Source organism: Acomys russatus, chromosome 23 (assembly GCF_903995435.1).
Source record: "Acomys russatus chromosome 23, mAcoRus1.1, whole genome shotgun sequence".
In the NCBI taxonomy this organism is placed as follows: Eukaryota; Metazoa; Chordata; class Mammalia; order Rodentia; family Muridae; genus Acomys; species Acomys russatus.
In genome coordinates this window covers 53,154,021-53,168,468 of record NC_067159.1, presented here as the reverse complement: position 1 = coordinate 53,168,468, position 14,448 = coordinate 53,154,021, and the positions used below count along the sequence as shown (strand labels likewise).

The window sequence follows — 14,448 nt, the reverse complement described above, 5'->3', positions numbered from 1 at the left end:
AGAACCCTGGAGCACAGGAAACGACAGAACCTGTCATTAGGAAAGTGTAGTTCAACATAAAGTTGAAATGTCTAAGGCTGGAGCTTCTTACTTTTCAAAGTTTCTTGACAAAGGTTTAAATCTTTATCTAACAAGTTTATAGCTTTTGAAAGCCTCAAACTGTAAAAATCCTGGGTGGAAAAAGAAAATCCTGAAAGGAGAAAGGAAATTCAATTAAGTTAACTTTCCAGTCGACCCAGTTCAGTGTTTGGCACCTGAAGGCGCAAATGCCACTATGTGCAGTAAGGAGTTCAGATGCCCAGTCTGCACGGCACCTCTTCTCCACTTCCTCCTTTTAGCTGCTTCTTTACAAAGCTCTTTCTGAGTGTTTTGGTCATGGGTGCTTTAACAAGGACTGAACCGACATGGGTGAGTCCTCTTTCCTTGTGTCCCTATCACCTGGCACAGAATCTGCCATAGAGAATGTGTTCAATGAATAACAGGTAAAATATTTGTTTTACCAGCCTGATGAGCCCACAGGATCCCAACGCAGCGGCTCACAGCTGTATCACTGCAAGAAGCTCACAGGTAGCCAGCCTGGCATTCATACATAGAGTGGTAGAAAAAGCCTACTTGACCTCAGCAGGGAGGAAGGAGACTTCTGAGAGTTTCCTCTGACTTCCAGATGTGCTCTCTGCCACATGTCATACTCAGACACACATGGGCATACCCACATACACACACACACACACACACACACGGAAACACACACATGCACACACACATATACATACACAGGCATGCGTGTGTGTGTGCGCGCGTGCACACACACACACACACACACTTGAGTGCACACACAGGCACACAGGTGCACACAAGTACACACACACACACACACACATGGATTATTAAGCTTTGAAAACACAACCATGCAAAGTGACCATTGGCCCGAAGTTCACCACATATCTACCGGTGTCACGCATGCACTGAAAGTCTTTTAACTATTATGGTTTTAATACGATCTTTACCGCTCTTACCTAGAGAAAAGTCACCACCATAAGAACACTAAACATTCTGTGACTTAGAGGGGCATTTGCAAACATGTAACAGGCAGCAAGTGTGAGTGAATGAGCATGTGTCTGTGTTCCAGGTGTGTGCAAGTACACGTGTACATGTATGTGTGTGTACTTGAATGTAGAAGCCGGACGTCAGCTTTGGCTATCATTCCTCAGGAGCCATTCAACTTGTAGGTGGTGGATTTATTTGTTTGTTTATTTCTATTTTATGTGTATGGGTGTTCTGCATGCAGGTATATCTATGCACCACATAAGGGCAGTGCCTGTGAAGGCCAAAAGGGGCATGAGATAGCCCTGAACTGAGCTACAGGTGGTTATGAGCTGTCATGTACGTGCTTGAGATCAAGCCTGGGTCATCAGAGCAGCCTCTGATCCATCCCCCACTCTTATTTTTGAGACAGGATCTTTCACTGGGGCCTGAGGCTCACCTGTTAGGTCAGGCTGGCCAGCAAACCCCAGGAATCTGCCTTCTCAGGCTCACCAGCAGATTGAAAGCACACAGGCGCTCCACCATGCTTGGTGCTCAGGAAGCATTGGAGGGGCCAGCTATTGCAGCCAAGGGCCCTCCTGTGGCGGAGGAGGAAACCACTGGGGAGATTGCTTGGTTGAAATTCCTGGCCTGAGACAAAGGAGAAGGGAACATTTTTAGAGCCTGGTTTGATGGATTGAGAATAACACTCAGGGGAAACATGAACTGAAGCAATGCTAATAACACAGCCTGTTCACCTCCCTCCAACTCACTCCTAAGTTTAATTAAAGGTGGGATCTTGAAGGAGGATTGAATTGGTACCTTCCCATTGAAGATGGTGCATCTGGGATACATGATAGTAACGGGGGAAAGCTGGGGAAGGCCGAGCTCTTCGGGGGTTCATGCAGCCTGTTGATTCCTGAGAACATGGTCAGACAAAGGCAAAGAAAGGCTTGCTTCCACCCCTGGACATGCAGATCATTGTTATTCTCCCTGGACAATACCAAGTCTGCCCTCACTACTGTGATTTCCTCTGCTAATAGAGATGGTTCCTGTGTGTTTGTAAAGCTCTGGGTTTTGTTGATTTGTTTGTTTTATTTATGCGAAAATACATGCTGTGATCAGACTAGGAAACCCAGTAAGCACTTCATTTTGACATTTCCGGTTGGCCTCTTCAGTCCTCTCACGTTAAATGACATACAACAGGTTGTCCTATGTTCTTTGTGAGGCATGACCCTCTGGATAAGAAAGGGTATGCAAAGCATGGGAACTTGAGCTTGGAGCCCCAGAACCCGAATAAAGCCTGCCACGTGTGTGCATCTGGAGTCCAGCACTTCAGTGGTGAGAGGGAGCTCACGACTGGGGAATTACTGAAAGCTCACGGGACAGCTAACCTGCTGTGTGCAAACAGGAGGGCTTGTCTCACACAAGGTAGAAGATGAGGGTTCACATCTGATGTTGGCCTCTGACTTCTACACACAGGAATATACCACACACCCACACACACACACACACACTCACACACACACACACACACACACACTCACACATCGAATAAGTATAGTAGAAATTTCAAAGACATCCTAGACACCAAACATCAACTTCCAACCTCCATAAGCATGTGCACATATGAATACACACCTACATATACTTAAGCACACTCACCTACATCATACACACATGAATGCTAGGTAGGTAGATAGATGATAGATAGATAGATAGATAGATAGATACATAGATAGATAGATAGATAGATAGATGATAGATAGATAGATAGATAGATAGATAGATAGCAGGAAATCTTTATCCCTGTTGTTTATAACTATATATTTTTCTTTTTTATTAGAAAAACTAAATCAGAAAGCCATAAGTAAATTTCAAATATCTTTTCAGAACTTGCTGTATATATTGAGAAAATGCTGCCCATGTCTTATCCATAATGACTAAACGTTTCCCCACTGCCCTTCGCTATCTGGCCAGAGATCTCAATTTAAAGACTCTCTAAAGCGCTGCTTAAAACGCAGCTGCTTTGACTCCTGAAAGACACAACCGAGCGGTGCGTGCGCGTTGCATTTCAGATTCAGCTCAGCTATGCGTCTCATGCTGCAAACTTGTCTGTCCGTGTTTCCCCCAGTGTGATGCTGACCGAGATGAGGATGCAGTGTTCTGTGACATCAGCGTGGCCGTGGACAACAAGTTATTCCCAAACAAAGAGGCTAGGACAGGTAAGTCTCCACCCCCTTAGGCATCAGAACCCCAGGAACAACTCCCAGATGAGCCCAGGCTCTTGCCTGTGCCTGGTGTTCTGATAGTGGCCATAACCTTAGCCTCGTTCTTTTGGGTTCACAAATAAAGATTAAAAAAAAAAAAAAAAAAAAAAAAAAAAAAAAACTTAAAAAGAAAGGGAAAGGCTAAACATCCATCCCTGAGTACTTGCTGATATTTTTCTTGTCATAGTAAATACAAATTTTTGGTCATCATGATATAACGTATTTCCACAGTAGAAAAAAAAAATCCAGCCTACACCATACTTAGTGCAACTATATCAGGTTATAGTGCCCTAACTGGCAAGCTTTGTCTTGTTCTGCCCGGAGACAGCACCCTCCTCTCTCTGGTGGCTGCAACCATCCCATCACACATTTTTCTCCTTCTTTTCTATCCTCACCCCTGGAGCTTGGGACATTTGAGAGAGGATCCATACATGCTACTTTGTCTGTGTCTGTCTGTCTGTCTGTCTGTCTGTCTGTCCACCCCTCTCTTTTTCTGAACGCATCATTCTCTATGAATCACCCTTGATTTTATTTTACTTTAGAGCCTAGAGCTTTGGATTTTACTTTACGAGATCAATTTTAGTATATGTGCTGCCGAAGCAAGCACAACTTTATGAGATAAAATTCAAAAGAATTGAGAACAAAATAATTAGGCTTAAAAATAAAGATTTGGGATCTGGGAACATAGTTCCATGGTATAGCACTTGTCTAGTGTGTGTGTGGCCCTAGGTTAAACTTCCTGCACTGCAAAATAATTAGGTATATAGATGCCTAGATAGATACATAGATAGATGATAGATAATAGTGACAGAGATGCAGAGAGAGATATAATAGAAAATAGATAATAGATGAAAGATGAGCAGCTATGGAAAATAGATGATAAATATATAGGTGAGTGATTGATTGATTGATGTTGTATTATGGAGATCAGAGATAAGAAGTGTTATAGATAGATATTGGATGATGAATATATAGATGATTGATGTAGATAGATGATTGATTGATTGATTGATTGATGTTGTGTTGTCGATGTTCACCCAGTATCCTCAGCTTCCCCATGTCCAGTGTAGCATCACCTCCACCCCTCAACCACATCAACCCTGGAGTTCTCTGATTGCCTTAGCTCCTGCCTCTGGCCTTGGTACCAGCTCTTCCAGTCACGCTGAGTGCATGTCTCCGCCGATGTGCTTCCACTGTCCAGCTGCAAGGCCTTATCCTACATGGACCAGATTGTATGCCTCTATTTTAGAGTGATGTCTTTCAAGACTCTGTGAGGATCTCCTCTCTCTCTCTCTCTCTCTCTCTCTCTCTCTCTCTCTCTCTCTCTCTCTCTCTCTCTCTCTCTCTCTCTCTCTCTCCCCCCTCATGTGTGTACGTGTGTGTGTGTGTGTGTGTGTGTGTGTGTGTGTGTTACTCAGTATGAGTCTCACAGGAGATAGTATATAAAGCCTTTCTCTTCTAGCTGCCCACCTCCGCTGAGCCACTGGTCCAAGCTCACAGCACACAGGTTCACCAGATCTTCACCTTGAGCCCCAGTCCGCATTTGAGGCTCTCTTGCCTTTCCCCTGCATGGCAGCCTTGTGGCCTCTGCACCATTCCACAGTGTCCCTCCTCTGTGGAGCCCATTATTACTTGCAGCAGAGACATCTCTACTTATCAATGTGTCACTCTATCCCTAGGGGTTCATATTTCCTTATCGAGAAAGAAGAGACAGGAGTGCCTGCCTTGTAGCAGCATTGGAATGAGGGTTTTAGTAAAGGATTTGTGGGTAAAGTTTCTCTGTCGTACTGGAAAGACTGCATATGAGCTTGTATCTCTGCAAATGACTTGAAGACTCACAGGGAGAGACCTTTCCTCAGATTCGTCTCTCCGATCTTTTTCCTCCTTCTTGCCCTCTCCCCATCCCTATTCTAGAGTCGCTGAAGGAGCTTGCCTTCTCCCAGAGACATATAGTGCCATTCCTCAAAGGAGTTCTGACACAAAGTGTGACGAGCCTCCCATGCTCGTGGCATTAGAGTGTGTTTCTCAAACTTAACGTGGACAGGACACTGGCAGGAAGTACTCAGTCTGCACAGAGAGTACCCAGGAGTAGCATCTGTTGGAAGAAAATGAACAAGTCCTTTGATTCACCTACAAACATGCAATGCCTGTGAACAGAATGTCTATAATTTCTAAATAATGTGGGGGGCTTCTTTTATTATTTATTTCCTTCCTTCCTTCCTTCTTCCTGCCTTACTTCCTGCCTGCCTTCTTCTTTCCTGTCTTACTTACTTCCTGTCTTACTTACTTCCTTACTTGTGTGCACTGATGCTTTGCCTGTGTCTGTGTGTGTATGAGGTCATCAGATCCCCAGGAAGTGGAGTTACAGACAGTTGTGAGTTGCCATGTAGGTGCCTGGGCTTGAATCCAGTTCTTTGGAAGAGAAGCCGCTGAGCCATCTTTCCATCCCGTTAAACTGTGCTTTTATGTCTTCTGTCTTGAAACAGAGCCTAGCAGTTTAATAGAAGTAGGAACAAGATATCGCTTCCCTTACGGGGAGCAGACAGAGGGCAGAAGAGTCCCACTCACTGCTGCTCTTCAGGGCTCCAGAAGCCCCACTGCTGGGACCTCTGGCTCAGCAAGTGCCAAGTGTGTCTTCCTGCAAGCTTAGATTGACATCTATGACACTGTCCCATAGAGCAATATGAGTCCTCTCACTTATGCTGCCCTTTAAGGCCCTTTGTCTCTGGCTCCCACTTAATGACAACCTGAAGGAAATATTTGTGTATTGGGTAGCATCGGGTGTTCTGGGTGGGGAGCCATTTCAGCTTAGACGTTTCTTTGTTGTCTAAAAAAGAGGGTATCTTTAAGTCTAAATCTGAAAATAAATTGAAAAACTCAAAATAGGGAGAAATGAAAGCCATGCCACCATTTTTTCCAAATGTCGGAATTCTGTGGTTATTTCTAATAAAAAAAAGTGTGTGTGTGTGTGTGTGTGTGTGTGTGTGTGTGTGTGTGTGTGTGTGTGTGTATCATGTGCCTATGTATGTGTTGGTTGAGAGGCAGCCCGAACGAGCACATCAATATGCACCTGTCTCCCCGTTCACGTGCAAAACCATGGGCCATTAGCAAAGTCCTTATTAGAAAACCGAGCAACAGTCTTTTAAAATGCAAACCATTCAGTCATTATCTGAGCTGCAATGACACCCTTTGTCTATCATCTGAGATATACTAATACTACAGTTGCCAGTGGCAACAGAGTGTCAGGAAATGCCATGCCTTGGTGAAACAATAAGATTCTGTCAAAGCCCCTGATTGGGAAGATAACATTGTCTCCTCCTCCTCCTCCTCCTCCTCCTCCTCCTCCTCCTCCTGAGCAGGAAGTTTGTTTTAATCAAGTCTTTTCGTCCTGATGTTACTCAAACTTACTTTCTAATGAATCTGCTGCTGTTTCAAGAGCTAGCACGCGGTTCCCACTCAACGGGTTGTTTAAGGGCCCTTTAGGTTGTACTTCAGAAAACAATTGGAAGAAGAGAGGTTTCCAATTCAACAAAATAAGTAGGACAGAGGGCTCCCGGCCGCCGCCATGTGCGTAGCAAGACGTTGTGTTCTTCCCTCTGTGGACGCCACAGGAGTCACTCAGGGAGAGTCAGAGACTAGGAAAGAGCTGGTGTGCTTCATCAGAACGCACCCATAGGCTCTCCTTGTCTCGGAATGTTGAAGGGGCAGCCACGCCCTCCAGGTCCTCACCTGTGTATCATGCTGTGCTGAAAGGCAGGGTTGGTAGAACCCTTTGGGTTGCTTTTCTTGAGTGCACTGTTAGCAGGGTGCGGGAGAGTGAAGAGAAACGCAAACTTCCGGTTCCATAATCGCTGTCACACAGTGACACCTGCTCCAAGTTTGAGGTCGCCCTGGGATACCCAATCAAACTCTGTCCCAGAAGAATAGAAAAGAAGACCACAAACATTGGTCTAATGAGTTCTTTGTCAGTTTGGCAGAGTTAGCACCGATCAGAGAGGAACAGTTGGGTATAATGGGACACACCTGCAAAGCCATTAGAGCCTGAGGCTGCAGCTTCATGATTTCAAAGCCAGCCTGAACTAAAAAGTGAGGCCTATCATAAAAATAAAAAAATTAAGGAAGGGGAGGAGGAGGGAGGGAGGAGGGAGAGAATGGAAACACTGGGTGAAAACACACCTTGGCTCTAGTCTTAGAAGGACTATGAAGCGATACTTCTGGGGCTACTCTGTTTCTGAGAAGTGTATGCAGTACTTACTGTTATTGGAAAATCTACCTTCGTTAAACAGCCCTCATTCATATGCTATGCCAAGGCCCAGGTATAGCGACACATGAGCTGGTTTGTTATTTCAGACTCCACGAGCCTTTGATGGGCAGCATCCGAGGTGTGTGCACCCGGAGGGGCCATGTCCCCCATAGGAAAGAGTCATTCAGAGAGAGCCACAAGTCAGCTGTGCTGTGAGAACCCCGTGGTGGAAATTAACGGCTTAAACCCCAGCCTTGGGGATTAATGACATGCGATTTAACGCAGCATGCACATCCGCGAAGAAACGGTCCCCCTGTTAGAAAGCCTGGTTTTTTTTTTCCTCACCTTTGAGAAACGTGAGGACTAGTTTCAACTGTCAACTTGACACAACCTAAAATCATCAGTGAGTGGAGTCTCAGCTGAGGGACTGTGTAGACCCAGCTGGCCTGTGGGCATGTCTGCGGAGATTGTCTTGATTCTTAATTGAAGGGGAAACACACACATACACACACACACACACACACACACACACACACACACACACACACACACACACACACACCGTATATGGAGCACCATTTCCTGGGCTGGGCCCTGGACTCTGTAGGAATAGAGAAAGTGTGAGTAGCCAGCAGACAATGGTGTGTGTCTATCTGCTCTTGACTGTGGATGCGAATGACTGGGCGCTTGAGCTCCTGGTTTGACTTCTTCTCAGGTGTGGGGTGAAACCTGGCATTGAATGCCCAACAATTCCTTTCCTCCCTGTATCTCCTTCTGTCAAGGTATGTGTCACAGCAAGTGAAATGAAACTAGAGCTGAGGTGACCCCACAGGCTTGAGGCAAAAGCCACATCTCAGAATGGGAAATCAGCCCTTGTTTCTAGAAGCACCGTGCTCTTCTTCTCTTGGTTCTTCTTGCCCCTGTATCTCACTCCACAATGCCCTCAAGCCGTTTCTCCTAACCACTTATTGTCACTCCCAGAGCTCAAATCCCTGAATCAGTTCCCTGTGCAGAATCTCAGTCCCCCTGTCGCCCTGCCTGAGTCAGGTTTAGAACCTCACATTTGCCGGTTTCTGAACCTTGCTGTTGACAAATTAGCCTCCTCCAGAGGTCGATATTCTGAGGGCTGGGACCAGGTGTGTCTGCGTCTTGTACCAGCAGCCCAGACACAGGGGGTGGCAGATGGAGCCCCGTGTAAATGTGCTGTAGAAACACACACAGTCTCCAGCAGCTAACTGTGCCTTTCCTAAACTCAGATTCAAGTGACCTTGACCCTTCGATGCTGTTTGATGCTGGAGACATTGTTGACACAGGATCAGACTACGATAACCAGGTAACTAAGCCTAAAAGTGTTCTTCATTTTAATCTCTATGTTTTATGAATATTAAAAGAAACTGAAATTTTCAGCTGGGCAGTGGTGACAATTGATCTCCTTGAGTTTGAGGCCAGCCTGGTCTACAAGGTGAGTTCCAGGCAGCCAAAGCTACACAGAGAAACTGTGCCTCAAAACAAGCAAACAAACAAACACAAAATCCTGAAATTTTCACTTGTGAGGTCTTGACAGAGCATTTCATGTTAAGCTGCGGTCATCTACAGCCTTCTTTAGCTCCGCCTTGCTCTCTCACCTCCTCCCACTCATAGACCCAAAGCACTTAGTTAAGGAAGAGATTGCTAAGGAAAATTCCTTGAGACACAAATGAGTTCCTTTTGCCCACGAAGTTGTCTCTTTTTGTGACGGTTCATCTTGTCTAGTTGAGTGGACTGATAAATGCTGAGGACATGAGTGAGTCGTACTTTTGGGCAAAGGAATCAACTGACAGCAAGATCCAAGTAGGAGAAGCACTGTTTCATGGTCTGGGGTCCCAGCTGGAGTAAAAAGAAAAAAGAGAGCCAATGAGCAGCAGCCTCCTTCCCCCACTGTGTCTGTCTGTCTGTCTGTCTCTGTCTTTCTCTCCTCTCTGTCCCTGTCTGTCTCTCTTTGTGCCTCTGTCTCAGTGTGTGTGTGTGTGTCTCTTTGTTTGCCTCTCTCTGTCTTTGTCTCTGTCTCTCTGTCTCTCTGTCTCTCCTCTGTCTCTCTCTCTCTCTCTCTCTCTCTCTCTCTCTCTCTCTCTCTCTCTCTCTCTCTCTCTCTCTCTCTCTCTCTGTAACTACACCCACCCTTCTTTTGTGCTTCCCCTCCCTGTGATAGACTCAAACCCTGGGTCAAAATAACCCTCTCCTCCTTTGGTTACTTCTCTTAACATTTATCAGAGCAACAAGAAAGGTAAGGAGTGCACACTACCTTCCCGGTCAAAAGCGAGGAATGGGGCTGGGTATTAGCCATGGACTCAGGCTCTGCTCTTCTGTATTTAACTCTTTGGGTAGAATGATGCCCAAGGAGCTAAAATAAATAAAACTGAGGAAATTTATCTGGGTCACTTTCCTCTCAGCAGGAACTTTCTCTACTGCTATATTTTAATGAACTAAAATAGTTGGCAAATGATCTAACTCCCTAATTAGGCTTTAGGGTTTTTTGTTTGTTTTTTTAAGGTCTTAGACTCAGTGCCCACTGCAGTCAATGTTCTCAGAAGTGATGGAGACTCAAGTGTGTTCTCATGATGGCTTCTGCTCCGATTTCCAACTAAGTTATGTCAGAGAAGTAAATGAATCTGACTCTGTCCACATGACTGGTTGTGTGTTCGTGTGTGTGTGTGTGTGTGTGTGTGTGTGTGTGTGTGTGCTCATAAACTAAGATCCTTCCATCACAAAACATGGAAGTATTGACAGATGTATAAATACATAATGGTCACCATGCATTTATGGTACCTGGTAACAGCTATTGAGGATTTACTACATGGAAAACTAAGCTATCGGCCCTGCGCTAACCACTGCGCTGACACTGCACAGCATCTCTACAGGTAGAATTATGATTCTACTTCACAGACAGGAAAGTGAAGGTAGATAAAGCCATTTGCCCGGTCACATGAACAGTTTCACAATGGGGATGTGAACATAGGATGTACTTTCTTGTTTATAGTATCTTCATTAGCATACATTAAGCATACATGTTAGCAACTTTCACTGTGTTGTTTGCACACATTTACACAATGAATTTTGGTCATACCCACCCCCATTACTCTCTCAATCTCCTCCCATGTCTGTTGATTATCCAACCAGTTGATACCTCTTTTACTTTCATGTTTTGTTGGTTTATTTTGGTGACTCAGTGAGTTTCATTATGGTTACTTACATAAGGGTTGGGGGACATTTACAATAGAATTTTCACTTACAACACTGAAGAAAGTGTCTCATCTTCGGTAATGTTTAACTGCCTACACCTCCTCAGGAGGGAGCAGTGTCTTATGGACTTTCTCCTGCTCCGTGACAGGATGCTGACCCATCCTGTGTTTTTCAAGTAATCACAGCTATTTAATTCAGGGGTACCAAGACCATGCCATGCATGGAAGATTGTGTAGTCTCAATTTGCTTAACAAATATATTTTATTACGAACTTATTAACTGAGCATACGTCACTTATAACCCAACTAACCAAAACAATAGGAAAAATGGATTAAAGAATACAATAACAAAACTGTAAGGATATGAGTTCTGAGGAACGATTCTCCTGGCATATTTAGCAGGATTTCTTCTGCTGTAACCTAGAGCAACCAGAACCCGGAACTTCAGCAGGAGCCCAGATCCCCAAAGCCTTTCCCTCGAGCAGTTCTCTCTAGGAGCATCTCGAAGTGGAGCGATGAACAGCCAAAATTATCCCAATTCTCCAAAAGTCCCCAGCTCCAGTTCTTGGCTCATTTATATATATCATCCCAGAGTCTGTTCACAGATCTTTTCAGCTGACAACAATCAAGCTCCCGCACAAGGTGGTTTGTCTTCTAGTGGATTAACATCACCTGTTCTCTCACAAGACCGTTCCCCATCCCACACTAGGGATCATAACAAAAACAGGTTTATCTCTCCTTCAAGAGTGGTCTCCAGGTTGTCAGCTGTGATACACAAAGGGGAGAGGGGAGCTGAGAGCTGAGCATGGGGCTGAGCACAGCATTCGATAAAATGCTCAACTAAATGGATGACCGCAACAAAGAGATGAGATTTAGTGAAGTGACACACGACACATGGGGTCAAGTACAAGAGAGGAAAGCCAGACCTTCAAAGAGATGAGGCACTACAGAAGGGATTGAACAGGGCACTTTGGGCTTGCTGTCTGGAGCACTCTACAAAGCAGAAACCATGTTCTGTGGTTTACGGTGGTTTTCGCTCACCTTGCCATGTAGCAGCTCTGCCCATCCCCAGCCTACAGCTGAGGACAGTGGAGGTGCGTGGTTCCTAGGACCACACAGGTGAAAGTTGAGAGTCAGAAATCACTAAAATATGCTGCTCCACTCTAAAGAAGCCAATGTCAAGGTTCCTGAAGTCTAATGTAGTTCCAGGCACCAAAATTTGCTTCTCCACTCTAAGGAAACCATGGCCAAGGTTCCTGAAGTCTATTACCAGTTCCAGGTGACACTTTTTAGTTATTATCCTTGACCTTGGTACATTTGACACTGTAAAACTCACCAAGTTGTCTTTTTGAAGAACCAGGTAACAAGTATCTTGGGTCCTACAAGCCATCTGGTCTCTGCTGCAGTGACTCAGACTAAAAGAGTCGTAACAAATCAACATGGCGGAGGACCAATATGACAATAGTTGTGGGGAATGAAATCTGAACTCCAAATAAGTCTCATGCGGTATATTTAACCCTTTAAAAACCAAGTCAAACTGAAAGTAGAGACACAACTTGTGTTTTACCCCTGTCTTCATTTCTTTGGCTAAAGGATCTGAGGGAAGACAAAATGTGACTTGATTTTTTGTTGTTGTTTTGTTTTTGTTTTTGTTTTTTGAGACAGAGTTTCTCTGTGTTAGGTTTGGCTGTTCTGGACTCCCTTTGTAGACCAAGCTGGCCCCGAATTTACAGAGATCCACCTACCTCTGCCTCCCAGTGCTGGGATTAAAGATGTGAGCCACCATGCCCGGCTTGTGACTGGATTTTTAACTGAAATAAAATATATACTCCTCTTAAAAAACAAAAACCCAACAAATGTAAAAACAGTAAGACTGCTCTCAGCAGAGAGGCTGAGCAGAGGTAGGCAGCCAGATGGATCTGGCTGAGGGCCGTGCTTGGCTGATCTCTACTACAAACTGTTAACAATCCAAGAATAGCCACACAAACCATCCAGTCACCAATCTCAGTCAGATATGGATGGTTTATTTATACACACACACCCCAAGACTGATCATGATCAGGGACACAGTGGACTCGGGAGCCAAATTGTGACCCTGATCTGCCCTTACAGCAGGCTTTTTATAGGAAAGCCAGGGGTAGAAGGAAGGAGGAAGGCAGCACTACTACATTTTGCTAACTAGAGGCAAAGTATTATCAGCTGACCTTTAAGGTGATTGGCTGGGATGTAGGATTCGGGAACTTGGGGGACTTCCCAGTCCTTACTGGTCCCATGAGAAAGGAACATAGTAGGGTACTGTGGTTCAGCTGAGGCAGAACACCCATTCGTCCTCACTGTCATTCTTCTCTTCTAGGCCACAAGGACTGGATGTGAACGAGAGAAGACAAAATGGTGTTCTTACGTTAGGTAGCAAGGCCTAGGCATGTCTGGGCACGTCTCAGTCTTAGTGACCTTCAAGAGAACTGCTCCTTGGTTCTTGATATTCGCCTCTATGTTAGTTTCTGATATCCCTAGAATCTTCGTTCCTTCACTTATTTTAGGTGGTTTTGCTCTTAGGAAACATGTGATAGATGTGACTATTTCTATGCCTTGCTTTACTGATGTGGAAACTGAGGCACCCAAAAATTGGTAGTCAACAAGAGGCAAATCTGGACATTCAAGAGGTAGAAACGGAGTTCAAATCCAGAGAGAGCCGACTCTCTAGAGAGGAGCGTCAGCAAATATAGGCTAGGCTGTATTGGGACAGTGAATCAAAATCCAGGGGCCTTCTTCTCAGAGGGCCTTTTATGGGTGATTTCCAAAGAGATCATGGAAGGCTGGGGGTTTGGGGAACACTGAACCTGTTCTTGAGGAATGAACTAGGTCTTAACTGAACATTGCCTCACCCCATGTTTGGTAGCATTGGACCCTAACCCCTAACCCCAACCCTATGAGGGTCACCCCATGTTTGGTATCATAGGACCCTAACCCCCAACCTTAACCCTATAGGGGTCACCCCATGGCCCATAGAGTTGCTGGCTCTACCAAGATGGAGCATCCTGTATGTCCAGGGAGGCCTTAGCCCCAGCCAGCCCAGAGTACAAAGCTCCTGGTCTTAGGCTGAGGCTCTAGCCCCACCATCTGTGTGCTCTCTCCATTCCACCTCTCTTCTCACTCAGTTTTCATTTCCTTGCCAAATTCTTCACTGATTCATTAGTCAAACGCATGTCCAGCATCACAACTGTGGCCACTTTACACGTGAATGCAGACACTCTCCTCTGAAAGCCTTAGCCCCAGTCCTGGCTTGGCTTCTCCCCGAGCTCCTCGCCAAGCTCCTGTTGTATGTATCTACCCACAAAATAGCACTGGTTGGATTTCCCATGAGCATCTCTAGCTCAACATGTCCAAAGCCATCCTCCCCCACAAAATCTGCCCTCCCTTCTGTTGTCTCTATTTCTGTGAATGATACCACCACCTCCCCAACTGCCCAGGCCCAAAGTAAAGGTGCCTTGCTAGTCTCTCTCCTTTCTCTCTTGCCCACATAGGTTCAGCTGGGAGGGTAATCAGGTCTCCGTGCAGGAATGGCTCTGGTCCCCTCCAGTCCCACTGTCCTCCCTTGAGCCCCTCCTCTCCCCACCTGCCTGGGACAGCTAACTAGTCTTTCTGCTCCAGTCTTCTCACCACTCAAAATTATCATTATGAAAGCAAACTCTTT

At 45.3% G+C, this 14,448-nt stretch overlaps 1 protein-coding gene across 1 annotated transcript in view; it reads left to right on the top strand.

Annotated features, from left to right (window-relative positions):
• Nucleotides 1-404: 404 nt before the first annotated feature.
• LOC127206459 (adenylate kinase isoenzyme 5-like) overlaps nt 405-14,448 on the top strand; it is a 34,913-nt gene continuing 20,869 nt past the window's right edge. Inside the window, exons 1-3 of the mRNA XM_051165735.1 lie at nt 405-408; nt 3,048-3,248; nt 8,793-8,869. Of these exons, the coding sequence (XP_051021692.1) occupies nt 405-408; nt 3,048-3,248; nt 8,793-8,869 (282 nt within the window). The remainder of the gene's footprint in view (nt 409-3,047; nt 3,249-8,792; nt 8,870-14,448) is intronic.